Here is a 15,106-nt window from a genome sequence, read left to right as displayed (position 1 = left end):
CGTTGCGGGACCAGCCAATCAGAAGGCTCATTTCTGGGTGGCGCGGGCGCCATTTTGTGAGGGGGAATATAAATGGGCACTGGGGCCAGATACTCGCCCAGTTTCTTCTCTGCTGCGGTGGGAGTCGTTCAGTCCGTCTGTCGGCGTCTCAGAAACCATTCCACGCGGAAGCCAGTTGCCGGAGGAGAGGCGCGGCGTGGAGCCGAGCTAGTCGGAGGAAGCCGCCGCCGCCCCAGCGGAACGCGCGGGCCCGCCCAGGGCGTTCGTTTCTCGGCGCGCAGTCGCAGGGCCCGGCCGACGCTCCAGGGCCATGAGTTACGGCCGCCCGCCTCCCGATGTGGAGGGCATGACCTCCCTCAAGGTGGACAACCTGACCTACCGTACCTCGCCCGACACCCTGAGGCGTGTCTTCGAGAAGTACGGGCGCGTCGGCGACGTATACATCCCGCGGGACCGCTACACTAAGGAATCCCGCGGCTTCGCCTTCGTCCGCTTCCACGACAAGCGTGACGCCGAAGACGCCATGGACGCCATGGATGGGGCCGTGCTGGACGGCCGCGAGCTGCGCGTGCAGATGGCGCGCTACGGCCGACCCCCGGACTCGCACCACAGCCGCCGGGGACCCCCACCCCGCAGATATGGGGGTGGTGGCTACGGGCGCCGGAGTCGCAGGTAAGCGGGGAGGGGCCCCGGGCTGACTCACAAAGGTCCGTGGGGGCACGTGGTGGCGGGCGGCCCCGGGCCTGGGCGACCCCGGCTCGCGACCGGGAAATGGCGGCGGCGGCGGCGAGATAATGGCGGGCGGGCGGGGCGCGGCCGGATCGCGGGGCCTGACGCGCCTCTCGCTTCCGCCCGCAGCCCCAGGCGGCGCCGCCGCAGCCGATCCCGGAGTCGGAGCCGGTCCCGGTCCCGCAGTCGATCTCGCTACAGCCGCTCCAAGTCTCGGTCTCGCACTCGCTCGCGATCGCGGTCCACGTCCAAGTCCAGGTCGGCGCGAAGATCCAAGTCCAAGTCATCGTCCGTGTCCAGATCTCGCTCACGGTCCCGGTCCAGGTCCCGGTCCAGGAGTCCCCCGCCCGTGTCCAAGAGGGAATCCAAGTCGAGGTCGCGGTCCAAGAGCCCCCCCAAGTCTCCTGAAGAGGAGGGAGCCGTGTCCTCTTAGGCAAACGGTAATGCCCGCGGGGCCCCGGCGCACGGCCCGGCTCGGCGGGGGGAGCTGCGGTGGGGTCTGCAGGAAGGATGTGTGTGAGCAGGTGGTAATGGCTGTGTCAGAAACTGTTTGAGACCTATTGATGAAAATGACTATTTCTTGCTGTTTTTATCCAACGTCTGCATTTTCCCCTTTAAAGCTGCGGTCTCCTGTTTGATAAAAGAATATTGGCCAGTATTGCAGATTTTAACTGATTTGGCTGATCCTCCAGGGACCAGTTTCTGTGGGCGTGTGTTGGAGCAGGTTTGTCTTTAAACGTTAAAGATGCACTATCCTCCTAGAGGAGGCACTCGGCTCAACTCTTGTTGTGCCGACTGGGTCGCTGTTCTAGTGGATGTGGCAAACGCACTGCAAAAAGCAGCATGAACTTTGGAACCCAAAAGTGTCCAGGTACTGCGCTGGGTGGGGAAAGGATAGTGTGTCTTTAACTCAAATTGTTTGGTCCTGTTTTTTAAGGAAGGGCCCTGAGTAGCTCAGACATGAAAGCCTTATTCTCGATTGCCAAACGTTTCGTTTAAAAACCAAATTTATCCTGAAATATAGGTTACTTTTCTGATTTCAAGTTTTGTTTGGATACAGCCCCCCTTTTTCCCCCCTTTCCTTTTCTCCCCCCTCCCCTCCTTAATGATTTTTCACCTTGGTTATTTGGCCAAGAACGCACAAATTTGTAAATGCTGATGTGAAATTTTCCTAATTTGGGCCTTAACCATTTGTGAGAACGGCCGGGTGGAACCTTTCGGTAACCTCCTTGTTTCACCAGAGCCTTAGACGGCACATGCCGAGTTCATGCCCGAAATTGAAACCATGTGCACTTTGGGCGGCTTCACGGTGACGGGAGGGAAACTGAACTTAATTTCTTTTCAAACCTAGATGTGTCGACAAGCAACGTAACAGAAACGGAGGAAAAGGACCCCGTGCTCAGTCCATCAAAGTCCTTGGAACAAGCACCTGGCTATTGAAAGGTTATTTGTGACATTTTGTCTAACTTTTTACTTTTAAGCTTTGCCTCAGGTGGCAAGCTGCATTTTATGTGCCATTTTGTTGCTGTTATTCAAATTTCTTGTAATTTAGTAAGGTGAACGACTTCAGATTTCATTATTGGCTTGGATATTTGAGGTAAAATTTCCTTTTTGTTTATATAGTGCTGACTTTTTTTGTTTGGAATTAAACAGATTGGTAACCTAATTTGTGGCCTCCTGACTTTTAAGGAAACTTAAGGAAACGTGCAGCCATTACACACACACAGCCTAAAGCTGTCAAGAGATTGACTCAGCATTGCCTTCATTCCTTAGAATTAAAAACCTACAAAAGTTGGTGTAAATTTGTGCATGTTATTTACCTTCAGATCTAAATGGTAATCTGAACCTAAACTCGTATAAAGACTTTTCAGGTGAAAAGACTTGATTTTTTTTGAAAGGATTGTTTACCAAACACAATTCTAATCTCTTCTCTTGTGTATTTTTGTGCACTAGGCGCAGTTGTGTAGCAGTTGAGTAATGCTGGTTAGCTGTTAAGGTGGCGTGTTGCAGTGCAGAGTGCTTGGCTGTTTCCTGTTTTCTCCCGATTGCTCCTGTGTAAAGATGCCTTGTCGTGCAGAAACAAATGGCTGTCCAGTTTATTAAAATGCCTGACAACTGCACTTCCAGTCACCCGGGCCTTGCATATAGATAACGGAGCATACAGTGAGCACATCTAGCTGATGAATAATACACCCTTTTTTTTTTCTACTCCACTCCACCAAATGGTAAAAAATGATCATCTTCATGTATGAACTTAAAATTTGAAAAATGTTAAGGAAGCAAATGGTCTGTAACTTTGTAAGTACTTAAAACATGGTGTATCTTTTTTGCTCATAAATATTCTGTACTATAACCATTGTTTCTATAGTTTAATTAAAAATGTTTTCTTGGTGTTAGCTTTTCTCAGAATATGTCTCGGTCTTTTTTCCTCTGTTTGAAAGACCTGTGCAATTTTCTTGTGAATGTCACCAATTATAGAGTATGAAAGTGAAATGCTTAGTTGACTTTTTGATGGGAAATGCCAGTTCACATCAACTACCCCTAAAAGCGATGCTCTGGCAGCACGCTGAGGTGTGGCTACTCCTTTCTCATGACCTAATTGATGCCCTATTTTAATGACTTAGGGACAACATGAGTCCTTAATAGGTGTTTTAATTTTTGTTTCCGTGGCTATGTATCCCACAAGTACTGTCTAGTAGACACATCACAGTCTTAAGGCCAATAGATCTAAGCATCTTGAAACCCATGGCTTGTACTCGCAGGCTGAAGTGGTTTGGATCCTAATGGGCATACCAAGTTGCTACACTGTCCCAAAACAGCTTGTAGGTGTAATTCAGAGACTGTCCTTTGCAAAGGAGATAACCAGCATTTCAACAGTATGTCTTCCTGGAAGGGCAGATTCTGCTATAGCCTCCTTGTCTGCATCAAAAGACACCAGAGGAATGTGGACGCATTTCATATCCCACTTGTAGATCAAAGCTTCAAGTGACCAGTCAGCACTGAAAAATAAACTTTCTAAAATTAGTTTCCTGTTTTGCTTCAGATGTCTTTTCATGTTATCCTTTGGTGTTGGTTACTAAGGCTTAATTTAACTTAATAAAAATTGAATAAGCCAGGATGAGTTGGGCTTACCTTCTTACCTGGTAAGTTGACCACAATTGGACCTTGGGGTTCTTCTGCATCAGAAAGTATACTGTAGTTAAAATGTCTTCAAAGTCTAGGAAGGAAGGGCTTATTAATACAGACTTCCTACTTGCATTGTATCTCTGGCCAAATTGGCTATTACGCAAAAAAAAATTACCTTCTGGTTCAAAGAACACATCAGCTGCAAGAATAATATCTTGGGGTGGCAGAGCCAGAAGGTCCAGAGAGAGGTGACCCCATGTCAGTCCCACAACACGCACCTGCGGCAGGTGGTTCATTTGGCAGCTCTGCCGACAGACTTCCAGGCAGTGAGGCAGCGCTGCGCTGTCGGACAGTGTCACCTCAGCGCCACATTTTGCAGCTATAATTCCTGGAAGGCTCACTCCAGCTCCAATCTAGTAAGTTTAGAAGATGACATTTGAAAGTTTGTCTAGAACTACAAAGAATTTGGATCTTAGTTCCCATTTCATCCTTGTGAGCAGTGTGTATTTGAGCTTATGTCTATAAAACATGCCATGATTAAAGCGCTGCCTTAACCTGTAGGAACCCTGGGCTTTGAATTTGGCAAGAGCCTGTGTGATTCCTCTTAATTGGGTCAAAGTGCAGTTATAATCTCATACAGGGCCCTGTATTCTGCAATTGACCTAGTGCTTCCAAGCTCCATGTGTGTCTTAGGCCATTTCATTGCTTAACATGTCCAGAGAAGTAGTCTTGGGGAACTTGCTCTGTCATTTTCAGTTTTCACGAGTTAATTGTAGGGCATGCTGCCTCCAGAAGCTCCAGGGGGACTACATGCACAGCCAGCTACTGATTTTAATTGTTTTTATGTGAATAAAGCCTGACAGGTCTAGAACATGGCTTTCTACAAAAGGATTTTTCCATTTGGTTTAAAGTGACAAGGCATTTTAAACGAGTAATGCCAAGGAATGCTTTTGCATTCCAATTGATTGAAATAAAAGCTTCCCATTTCCAGTCTGAGGCTGGGCGTGTTAGAGCCCAAATGACCCTGTTGGGACACCCTAGGAAGATGTCCTTGACTGCTTCCCTGCCCAATTAGTCCCTGGGCTTCATGCAATAAGGGCCAGACATAAGGATTTTAGTCTTGGTGGCCACATTTTTTAAACACCATCTTACAAATGTAAAACTCATCCTTAACTCGCATGCCTTAAAAGCTGGCCAAGTTACCCCGATTTTAAAACACTGGGGCAAAAGTAGGTTGACGGTATGGAAAATAATACAAGAATAAACTTTCCATACAGCTGTAAACCTACGTTGCCACACCCTGTATTGAACAAAAGCCCAAATATCAAGCATGTAGACTTCAATCTAAACAGCATGTTTGAGGCCTCAAGGGCACATGTACCTCTAAGATAGCCTTGCCTGGTAGAGATCTTCGGTGAAACCACAGGTACTGGGCCAGGACTACAGCACAGGGCCAGATGTACATTCCGTACTGAAGATGCAGGACCTGGAAAGAATTTTTGTACAAAATAACTCCTCTGCTGCAACTTAACACAGCAATTACTGAGTGCCTGACTGGCATCCATTACAGAAATGACATTTCCTGCTCTCCAATTCACATCCTACGGGGGTGAGGGGGACTATATAGAAAACTGCTATACCATGTGGTAAGCACTCTTCATTCAACAAGCATTTATTCAGACTCGTAGCTTAATAACTATTCTAGGCTGAGAATGTCATTCTCATGGAGCATATATACCCTACTAGGGAGAGACAGGCAGCAAGTAAGCAAAGATTTTTGGTTCATGATAATGCTATAAGCACAATACATAAAGGGGGTAATGTGAGAGTAATGGGGGGGTGGGGGGCAATGACCACAAGGTGGCTGCACTAGATAGGGAGAGAGGGTGATTCAAAGGCCCTGAAGCAGGAACTAAAGCCTCTTGCTGGACAACAGAGCACAGACGGAGGGGTTGGAGGCAGGGCTGTGTAGTGCAAGCAGAGGCCACAGAAAGTGTAGCTTTATTTTATTTATTTTTTAATCCAAGAAGATATCAGAGGGTGTTAAGCACAGGCATAACTTTGTGTGCTAATGGGAAACAATGAAGGCCTAGGAAGACATCCTTGAAGAGGTTTGAGTGGCCATGAGTCTCTGAATGAATGCTTGTTGAATGAATAAATGTCTGCAGAGTGCTTGCCACACGGTATAGCAGTTTTATATCCCCTCGAAGGAGCTGGGAAGGCAGGCAACTTACAAAGCCTTTGAAAAAGCAGAGAATTGTGAGAGCATAGTATTTCGTGAGGCAAGATAACAGCTCACAGCTCTGCAATGAGTGCCCGAGTTCAACTCCAGATCTGCTTTACCAGCTGTGACCTCACTCACGTTACTACGTCTGTGCTCAGGTTCCGCAATTACAAAATACTATCTCACTGGGTTAATAGGAAAACTCAATGCCAACTACTTAGTGCCAGGCACCAAGCACACAAGGTTAGCTACCACTAAACATACAAAAAGTTAGCTATCATTAAACCCACTGCAACACGCAGGTCTGTTTTCTAGAGCAAAGGGTGCCTCTAGGGGGGTGCTAAAAAGGGGGCTGAAGTTGTAAAAGTAACAGGTGAAGGAACTAAGGCCTGAACCTAATCCACTCAACAAACATGAGTGCCTAAGATATGCTAGATCCTGTTCTACCTGTAGGGGTGCAGTGTGAATAAAAGAGCAAAACTGCCTGCCCTGGTAGATTTTACCCAGGAGGACAATGGGGGATTTCTGACCAGAGTTGTGCAGGTTTGGGTGTAAAGAAAAGGGGCTCTGCCCTGGTCAAGGTGGCTCAGTGGATAGAGCGTTGGCGTGCAGAATGAGGGGTCCTGGGTTCGATTCCGGTCAAGAGCACATGCCCAGGTTTCAGGCTCAATCCCCAGTAGGGAGCGTGCAGGAGGCAGCCGATCAATGATTCTCTCTCATCACTAATGTTTCTATCTCTCCCTTTCCCTTCCTCTCTGAAATCAATAAAAATCTATTAAAAAAGAAAAGAAAAAAGGGCCTCCATTTTCACAGGGAATATCTTCTTAAAATTGGGAAGAAATCCAAGTGGGTATTTCAACGTGAAGGCATTAACAACTGTCAGAAATGGGCTCCACGTAAGCTGTGTTTCCTCTGGAAAGTGTTACATGGCACAGGCTGCTGTTAGAAACCAAATGAAAGACGGCAACGTGAAAATGCTTTGAAAAACCTGACGTACAATTACTGAGTTTGGGGACATTCGAGAGCTGAAAGGAATGAGTGTCAACCCCGAAACTTTACTTGATCAGTGAGGGTTGGAGCTCCGGTTCCCAGAGGAAGCTTAATTAAGAAGCCCTTCAACAAGATCAAAGAAAACATTAGGTGGTAAAAATGCCATTTTTTTCTGGCAGGAAACAGTCGGAGTGGATTAGCTCCCTCCCGGCAGGGTCCCCCGATTCCTTACTGAAAGACGTCACATGCCAAAGGCTTCACCCCAGGCCTTGCGCTCTCCGGTCCATCCTAAGGCAGGAGGCCGGACCCCGCTCCCCCACACCCCTCTCTGCCCCTCCTCCCGGTGGATGAGAACCGCTAAGCCAGGGCGCAAGGGCCGGAAGGCCTCCGGGCGGGTGCCGCTGCACGCACCTGCGGGACGCGGACCTCCAGCATGGCCCCCTCCGCTCCCAGGCCCGGCTCCTCCGAGAACCGAAAGCGCTGGGCCCGGAACACATGCCCTCGGAGGTTACGGCCGCCCAGTGAAGAGCCGGTGGCTCCCGGGAGGGCCGGCAGCAGCGGGGGGCGCCGGGCCGCCAGGCTGCGCACGCAGGGTCCCGGGGCCGGCTGGACCGCTTCCCCGAAGCCACGCAGGCCCCTAAAACCCTAAGCAAGAAGGGGCAGCACCCCTCCGGCGGCGGGGCGGCAGCACGGAGGACAGACCCGGAACCAGGCCACCGGGACACAGACAGGAGGACCGCGCGGCCCGCCAGCGGAAGTCGGCTGCAGACAGGCGGCGCTGCCGGAAGTGACGCACCGGAAGCCGGTCGCGGGGGGCGGTACCTCGGCAGCCCCGACCTTCCCAACATGGCAGAGACCCGGCGTCTGTGAAGGAGGGCCCTGCGGGCGCCGAGGCCAATGGCGGGCCGCGAGCGGCCGGGGGGCGGGGAAGACGGCAGCCGCACGCCCAACCCGCGGCCCGGGAGGTGGTTGGGGAGTGAATCTTCTGGAAGGCGACCTTAAAGGCGCCGGGCCGAGCGAAGGGCGTTGCAGTGCGGCCGTCGCCGGGGCCGGGAAGGGGCGCGTTGGTGGCAGGAGGCGGGCTGCGCGGCGGTCGTGGCGGAACTCGCTGGTGACCCTCGCAGGATGAACCACAAGAGCAAGAAGCGGATCCGCGAGGCCAAGCGGAGTGCACGCCCGGAGCTGAAGGACTCGCTGGACTGGACCCGGCACAATTACTACGAGAGCTTCTCGCTGAGCCCGGCGGCCGTGGCGGTGAGCGCGCGGGCATCGCGGGCCGGGCCCGGGGGCTCCGAGCGGCCGCGCACCTTTCCCCGGGGCCGGGAGGGCCTTCTTCCTCCCCTGCCCGGGTCGCTGCACCCTCACGGCTCTGGCGCCCGCAAAGGAAAGGCCTGTGGCTCCTCGATCCTCTTGGACGGCGGGACCCGCGGGGACCCGGCTGTCCCAGGCCCCAAGTGGGAGATGCGAAGCCGCCCTTGGTGCCGTGGCTCTGGGTGCGTCGTAGCGGCACGCGCGCAGGTCCTTCCCCCACCCCCACCCCCACCCCCACCCCCGTAGAAGCCAGAACAAAACCTGCCTCCTTAGGAATGTCACTGCTGGTTGGCCCTGGAGGCACCTTTAGTTGCCTGGTTTTTTAAAACTGGGTAGGTCCTCTCTGCTTCCCGCAGGATAACGTGGAGAGGGCGGACGCCCTACAGCTCTCGGTGGAAGACTTTGTGGAGCGATACGAAAGGCCTTACAAGCCCGTGGTTCTGCTGAACGCCCAGGAGGGCTGGTCAGCGCAGGAGAAATGGACTCTGGAGCGCCTGAAGAGGAAGTACCGCAACCAGAAGTTCAAGTGCGGGGAGGACAATGACGGCTACTCGGTGAAGATGAAGATGAAGTACTACATCGAGTATATGGAGAGCACGCGGGACGACAGCCCCCTGTACATCTTCGACAGCAGCTATGGCGAACATCCCAAAAGAAGGAAACTTCTGGAAGACTACAAGGTGCCCAAGTTCTTCACCGATGACCTTTTCCAGTACGCAGGGGAGAAGCGCAGGCCCCCTTACAGGTACAGCCCCCCCCCCCTTACAAAGCAGTGAGTGGTTTCCCCTTGGCTGCACCTGGGACTGGCTTTGGGGGCTACCGATGCCCGGCGGGGTCCAGAGGCTCTGGTGGAATTGGTCTGGGTGCCGCCTGGGCCTTGGGATTTCTGGAAGCTCCCCAGGTGACTCAAACGGGCGAGCGAAGGCGAATTGCTGAGCTGTAAGGGAAGTTGTAAGTCCAGCGCTAAGCCGCGTTAGTGGTTTTCCTTTTTTCTGTTAGCGATCAGTCCACCCACAATTCACTCAGCATTTCTAGGTTCCAAAATTTGTGTAGTCTTTGCAACAAAGATGACACAGTATGGTGTGTGGCTGCAAGCTTGTTGTTTTTTGGGATGTGTGTGTGGGGGGGGTGTGTGTGGTTAAATTGCTCTTCACTTCTTGGATGCTTCTGTCCTGTAGGTGGTTTGTGATGGGGCCCCCACGCTCCGGAACCGGAATTCACATCGACCCTCTGGGAACCAGCGCCTGGAATGCCTTGGTGCAGGGCCACAAGCGCTGGTGCCTGTTCCCCACCAGCACGCCCCGGGAGCTCATCAAGGTGACCCGCGACGAAGGAGGGAACCAGCAGGATGAAGCTATCACCTGGTTTAAGATCATCTACCCCCGGACACAGCTGCCAACCTGGCCACCCGAATTCAAGCCCCTGGAAATCTTGCAAAAGCCGGGAGAGACTGTCTTTGTGCCAGGTACAGATGCACTGGAGCAGGTGCTCTCTGAGCTTAGTGGTCTGTCCTTTTGGAGCAGAACTGCACAGAGAGTGAGTCCAGGAAACCCCTCCAGCCGACTACAGAGCTGCCTGCCCACCTCTGACAGCGAAATGCTGCTGTGTTGTCGGGTGCTGGGGGCCTGCTGTCCGCTGTCACCTCGATACATGACTTGGTCACCTTTCTGTGTTTGGGATCCCACTCGTTTTTATCCTTAGTTTCACTAGCGTCTTGTGTATGTTCTGTGACTTGTGCATATTTCTGTAACTTGGGGCTTGATACGGTGTCGTACTGGGTGGGCTGAGCCAGGAGGTAGTGGTTTAGAGCCTAGAGGCGGGAAGCAGTTCCATACCTGATGCCTCTGACAGGTTAAGAGTTGGGAACAAAGCTTTCAGGTGGACGTCCTCCCCCTGAGGCTGGAGAGCTTGCTGCCTTCACAATGGGTCGCAGCTGTGAGTGAGGAGGAGAGGACACGCTTTCTCTATAAAGGCCCAGAGAGAGCACGTCAGCACTGGCCAGACGGCCTGTGTCGCAGTTGCTCAGCTCTGCCCTCGTAGCAGGGAAGCAGCCATCGGCAATCCAGAGTGAGTGGGCACAGCCATGGCCCAGTAAAACTTACCGCAGGTCCTTCTGACTCCGGGCCAGGAGGAGCAGGTCCGCCCTGCACCGTCTCGGAGGCCCCGCTGGTGGGAGCAACCCGCTTCCGCAGTTCACGTTCAATGTCGTATACTGTTGATGTTCTAGAGCGATTGGGCACAGAACCCGGCCCTACGTAACCGTTTACTTGTTGGCTTTCAGGAGGCTGGTGGCACGTTGTCCTCAATCTTGACACCACCATTGCCATCACCCAGAATTTTGCCAGCAGCACCAACTTCCCTGTTGTATGGCACAAGACGGTAAGAGGGAGACCAAAGTTGTCCAGGAAATGGTATAGGTGAGAGCCATTTTTTTCTTATTTGTGCTTTATTCCAATTTCTACCGGAGAGAAATGGAAAGAGCCCGCCGTTGCGATGCCAGGGGCTGAACTTAGGCAGGCCTGGCAGAAGCTGGGGCTGATGAGTGCGCAGGTGCAGGGAGAGGGTCAAGGTCAGGGCTAACTCTCAGGATGCTCCAGCCTCCAGGTAGCAGGTAGCCCCGCACTGTTGATCAGAGCGTCAAACACTCGCGTAGTCGGGGTCGTTTCCCCTTTTGTTGTTTTTTTTTGTTTTTCCCCCAGAGCTTGCACTAGCAAAGGAAGCCATTTTGGGGGGGTTTATTTTGCTTGTTTCTTTTTCTTACCCAGAAGCATTATTCCCGTTTGAACTTACTCCCTTCAGTCTTAGGAGTGAGGTGGCTGCCCTGGAGACTTAGCTCCTCTGTTTATCCACAGAACAGACACAGCACGGGCAGCGGCAGTGCCAGCCACCCCCAGCCACCCCGTGCCACTGTGTCCCAACCCTGACCTGGAGGGACCAGCTCTCGGGGTAAGAGGGATTCTGGCTTGTTCAGGGCTCAGCCCCTGCCGAGAGGGCCAGCGAGGGTGGTGGCTTCGTTCTCCCCGACTCCGGGCACCTGAGGCGCGTTGCCCTCCGCAGGGCTTGTCCCTGTCGCGGGAGATGTAGATGCCACGCTAGGTCCCGAGGGGGCTGCTGCCTCCGATGGCCCAGTTCCGTTTCACCCTCGATGCTTCTCACAGACCTGATGGTTTGGTTTCTACTCTCACCAATAGAATTTCATTGTCAGTGCGACTCCGATCATAGTGCTGTGCTGTGCTGTGGAAAGGGAGGTTCAAACAATCAGCCAGGAAAAGCGCAGGGAAATGAGGGAGAGAGACTTACTCCCAAGGAGGAAAATCTAAGTCGGGAACGTGGCCGCGAGGTGGCAGTGCGCCCGGCCCGTGGCGCTGGTGGCGGGAGCATGTGGCGCTCAGGTTCCTTCCGGAAGAGCCTGAGAGTGTGGGCTCCGGCTCCCAGCCTGTGGACTGTGTCCCCGCCACACAGCCCAGCTCCCAACAGGCACCTGCCGTTGGCCGGCGCCTCTCAGCCAGGTCTGGGCCGCAGCCTGGGAGCTGGCCTGTGGCTGTCCGTGCCTGTCCCGCCACTGAGAACGCACTTCCTGTCTCCCAGGATCCTGAAGCAGGAGCACCCCGAGCTGGCGGTCCTGGCTGACTCGGTTGACCTTCAGGAATCCACAGGGATCGCCTCCGACAGCTCCAGCGACTCCTCCAGCTCCTCCAGCTCCAGCTCGTCGGACTCGGACTCGGAGGTGAGCCCCGCTCGCCGCCAGGCCTCCAGGGCAGGTCCCGCGGAAACCAGCCGTGACTCCCTCCGCCCAGGCAGGAGGGAGAAAGATGGGGAGCTTTTCGCTTTCGGGAACCACCACTGCTTCATCCTGCCACGGAGGGGCTTTGCCCAGCTCACAGCTCTGTGTGCACCAGCCTCAGGTTAGAGGAGAGCTTGCCAGTCCAGTGAGGAAAGGCCAGGACCTCACGCTGGCAGACAGCGGGCCGGAAATTCAGGCCCCAAGCATTCCGACCTCAAGGTCCAGGTTCAGATTTTCCCTCTGGGTGGTGCATTGTGAGCCTAGGAACCCAGCAAATTCAGTGACTTGCTAAAAGCCAACGTAGCATTGGGTGAGAGGGTCCTGCACCCTTAGCAGATGCGACTTCTGTCTGGCGGCTGCATGCTGTGCTGATTTCACCCTTTCTCGTGGCGGGAGGCGGTGTGTTTTATGAATGGCAGGTGCGGTGCTTGCCTTCATGCATCGGGCTGTGTTGGTCGAGTGAAATTCCACGATGCAACCTCCAGATGATGACTGCCTGTTCTCAGGGTGGTGTCTCCTCCTGTTAGAGAACACGGGGGACACTGCCTCCTGCGGGGAGATGGGGGTTCTCGGGGCCCCGGAAACGTCTGATGGTGCTCGGACTGCACTGTGGAGCAGTCGCATGGCTGCTTCGCTCCTGGGGGACGTGGATCATCCGAGTGCTGTCTCCTGAGGCCAGAGGTTCCGTCCGGTTGAATTCGTTTTCTCTCCTCCGTGTCCAGTGTGAGTCGGGGTCTGAAGGAGACGGGACGATGCACCGCAGGAAGAAGCGGAGGACCTGCAGCATGATGGGGAATGGGGACACCACCTCCCAGGACGACTGCGTGAGCAAGGAGCGCAGCTCCTCCAGGTGACCGGCCAGCTCACGCTGTCGGAGGACATGCCGCGGCCAGGGCAGGGCCGGGCCGGGGGCAGCCTGTGGGCTCTGCACATGGCGAGCCGAGAACGAGGAAGAGGAGGAGGAGGACGCTCCTGCGATGAGTCCACTCAGCATTTGCTACCGTAGCTCTTTCGTCTGCTGCCGATGCAGATTACCGTGGCTTGTTTTAGGCGTAAAGGCAAGAACCTATGTGGATGGTGCCAAGGAAACCCTGTACATTATTTAATAAAAATGAAATGCATTTTATATCTTTGATTTTTTTTCCTTCGAGAATACCAGAACCTCTTGTCGTGGTCCTGGGGGAAAGTAGTGACTCCACCGTGTGCCCTCGATGGGGTGCCCTGCACAGGGAAGTCCTCACAAGGGGAAATGCGAGGGGACCCCCTGGCATCTGCAGAGCCCGAGGCGGGCCGCCCTCCCACCTGGCCAGGCTGCTTGCGGTCAGAAGCAGCAGCTCCAGCTCCGGTGGAGTCAGGTGACTGGAGCACCGTAGGCTCCCTGCCCTGGTGCTGTGCTCCCCTCCCCCACCAGGCAGGGTGGCCACTTCTGTGTGGGGAGGACAATGAGTGCACACCCTGAGGCCGTAGTCTCCTATTATCTGAATGGTGTGCCTCCTCCTCTTTATATTATTTTTTTTCTCCTTTTTAAAGAACTTTACTGCCATCCTCAGGATGCTTTGATCTTTCCCCCAATACTGCTATCCGGCTCTCACACTCACCCTCTCACAGTCATACAGCTGCTCCTCTCCCAACGTCAATGGAAAGAAAAGCACAAGGCTGTTTGCCGCCAGAGGGCACGCTAGCCGGTCAGTGCAGGGCTGGGAGGTCAGTGCAGGGCTGGGACAGCGGCAATGTGAACTTGAGAGATTAGCCACCCTGTTTTTCCCCCAGGTGCCAAAAGTGATTCCTTTTTGATAAACAACATCTGGAAATAAGGGTCAGGGATGAGGTGGGGACAAAGGAGGGGAGTGGGGTTGGGCGATCAGGACCCGGCAGGAGGTGGGCACCCGGAATCCTTCCTTTCTACCCTCCAGGCTTGAATGGGGCCAACAACAGTGAAGTGAAGGTACAACGTACAACGTCAAGCTGCTTTAGAGACTACTCTCCAGACAATTTTAAAGCCATCAAGCGGGGCCATGAGAGAAGGAATCTTGGACTGAACGAGTGATGGGGAGGGGCAGCGGGGCATGTTCAGAGTTGGGGCCGCTGCCCTAGCTGGTTTGGCTCAGTGGACAGTGCGTCGGCCTGTGGACTGAAGGGTCCCGGGTTCAATTCTAGTCAAGGCATGTACCTTGGTTGCAAGCTCCTTCCCAGCCCGGGCCCTGGTTGGGGCTCGTACAGGAGGCAACCAATTGATGTGTTTCTATCATATCAATCTTTCTGTCTTTCCTTCTCTCTTCCACTCTCTCTAAAAATCAATGGAAAAAATAGCTGTGGGTGAGGATTGAAAAAGTAGAGAGTGGAGTCCCAGGACAGCCAAGACTTCAAGAGGACGGAATTTGGGAATGAGGCACCAACGGCTTTTCCTTCAGCTTGGAGAACCCAGGGCTGCACACAGGTGCCTCCGCACTGCGATGCTCAGGGTGACTCCTCTGAGAGCCTCCAAAACCAGGAACATGGTTCACACTTTGCCCATTTGTTAATCACTCAAGCATTCAGCACCTGCTTGAGTGCCAGGCGCTGTCCTAGCACCAAGAGTGCGCCTCCGGCCCAGCGCACGGGCCGCTGTGTGCTTGGTGCCCCATGGCCGCTGGTCGGGGTCGGGAATGCCGTGTGCAGAAGTCCTTACTGCTCACAGGTGTATGAGATCGTCGTAAAGAACATGATTACTATTCTAGCTGATGCTTAGCTTAGCAGTGGCTTCTCTGTAAATCAGCGAAAGGCGGGTAAAGCCCGGCCAGCAAGTTGCTGGATAAGTGCTTTGCTATCGCATTGGCGGTTCCGCGCTGGCGGGAGTTGGGCCGCTGGGCGGGAGTGGGGTGGAACCGGGGCTGTCATACATGCTGTAAGGAGGGCTGCCTGGGAGCAGGCGTATTGGCAGCTTCGATGCCCGGAGCCGTGTG

General features: G+C 53.7%; 3 protein-coding genes across 26 annotated transcripts; 2 read left to right on the top strand and 1 right to left on the bottom strand.

Moving 5' to 3' along the window:
- The first annotated feature begins 101 nt into the window (after window positions 1-101).
- SRSF2 (serine and arginine rich splicing factor 2) lies at window positions 102-3,125 on the top strand. 7 transcript variants are annotated; one of them, XR_009449396.1, is made up of 5 exons: window positions 102-672; window positions 859-1,169; window positions 1,350-1,453; window positions 2,081-2,172; window positions 2,683-3,125. XR_009449396.1 is itself a non-coding variant. In XM_059671353.1 (3 exons), the coding sequence occupies exons 1-2, from the start codon at window positions 311-313 to the stop codon at window positions 1,160-1,162; spliced, it is 666 nt and encodes a 221-aa protein (XP_059527336.1). In that variant the 5' UTR covers window positions 102-310; the 3' UTR covers window positions 1,163-1,169; window positions 2,683-3,125. The 7 variants fall into 7 exon arrangements, 3 of the variants coding, with proteins under 3 accessions (XP_059527336.1, XP_059527334.1, XP_059527333.1); XR_009449393.1 differs by having other exon boundaries at window positions 2,081-3,125; XR_009449395.1 differs by having other exon boundaries at window positions 1,350-2,172.
- Window positions 3,126-3,361: 236 nt separating this feature from the next.
- Window positions 3,362-7,810, bottom strand: METTL23 (methyltransferase 23, arginine). Of its 2 annotated transcripts, XM_059671354.1 has the most exons (5): window positions 7,481-7,810; window positions 5,237-5,341; window positions 4,031-4,268; window positions 3,862-3,946; window positions 3,362-3,728 (listed from the first exon to the last, which is right to left on the bottom strand). In XM_059671354.1, exons 1-5 carry the CDS (start codon window positions 7,502-7,504, stop codon window positions 3,563-3,565), a joined length of 618 nt encoding a protein of 205 aa, XP_059527337.1. In that variant the 5' UTR covers window positions 7,505-7,810; the 3' UTR covers window positions 3,362-3,562. The 2 variants fall into 2 exon arrangements, with proteins under 2 accessions (XP_059527337.1, XP_059527338.1); XM_059671355.1 differs by lacking the exon at window positions 7,481-7,810 and having other exon boundaries at window positions 5,254-5,338.
- Window positions 7,811-8,003: 193 nt separating this feature from the next.
- On the top strand, window positions 8,004-13,290 carry JMJD6 (jumonji domain containing 6, arginine demethylase and lysine hydroxylase). Of its 17 annotated transcripts, none has more exons than XR_009449391.1 (7): window positions 8,004-8,323; window positions 8,737-9,125; window positions 9,559-9,845; window positions 10,662-10,797; window positions 11,233-11,326; window positions 11,969-12,107; window positions 12,887-13,026. XR_009449391.1 is itself a non-coding variant. In XM_059671338.1 (7 exons), the coding sequence occupies exons 1-7, from the start codon at window positions 8,195-8,197 to the stop codon at window positions 13,016-13,018; spliced, it is 1,263 nt and encodes a 420-aa protein (XP_059527321.1). In that variant the 5' UTR covers window positions 8,004-8,194; the 3' UTR covers window positions 13,019-13,290. The 17 variants fall into 17 exon arrangements, 12 of the variants coding, with proteins under 12 accessions (XP_059527321.1, XP_059527319.1, XP_059527323.1 ...); XR_009449389.1 differs by having other exon boundaries at window positions 11,858-12,107; XR_009449390.1 differs by having other exon boundaries at window positions 9,559-9,916; window positions 10,662-10,759.
- Window positions 13,291-15,106: the final 1,816 nt, after the last annotated feature.

The sequence above is a fragment of the Myotis daubentonii genome, chromosome 16, assembly GCF_963259705.1.
Source record: "Myotis daubentonii chromosome 16, mMyoDau2.1, whole genome shotgun sequence".
NCBI classification, from domain to species: domain Eukaryota; kingdom Metazoa; phylum Chordata; class Mammalia; order Chiroptera; family Vespertilionidae; genus Myotis; species Myotis daubentonii.
The sequence above is the reverse complement of the archived record's forward strand: the minus strand, read 5'-3'. Positions and strand labels throughout refer to the sequence as shown.

Coding starts and splice junctions, on each gene's coding strand:
- SRSF2 (XM_059671353.1), top strand. CDS start 311: ATGAGTTACGGCCGCCCGCCTCCCGATGTGGAGGGCATGACCTCCCTC. Junction 673..858: donor TACGGGCGCCGGAGTCGCAG/GTAAGCGGGGAG, acceptor TTCCGCCCGCAG/CCCCAGGCGGCGCCGCCGCA.
- METTL23 (XM_059671354.1), bottom strand. CDS start 7,504: ATGCTGGAGGTCCGCGTCCCGCAG. Junction 5,342..7,480: donor TGGAGGTCCGCGTCCCGCAG/GTGCGTGCAGCG, acceptor AATTCTTTCCAG/GTCCTGCATCTTCAGTACGG. Junction 3,947..4,030: donor TGTGTTCTTTGAACCAGAAG/GTAATTTTTTTT, acceptor CTTCCTTCCTAG/ACTTTGAAGACATTTTAACT.
- JMJD6 (XM_059671336.1), top strand. CDS start 8,195: ATGAACCACAAGAGCAAGAAGCGGATCCGCGAGGCCAAGCGGAGTGCA. Junction 9,846..10,661: donor AGAGACTGTCTTTGTGCCAG/GTACAGATGCAC, acceptor GTTGGCTTTCAG/GAGGCTGGTGGCACGTTGTC. Junction 10,760..11,237: donor CTGTTGTATGGCACAAGACG/GTAAGAGGGAGA, acceptor TCCACAGAACAG/ACACAGCACGGGCAGCGGCA.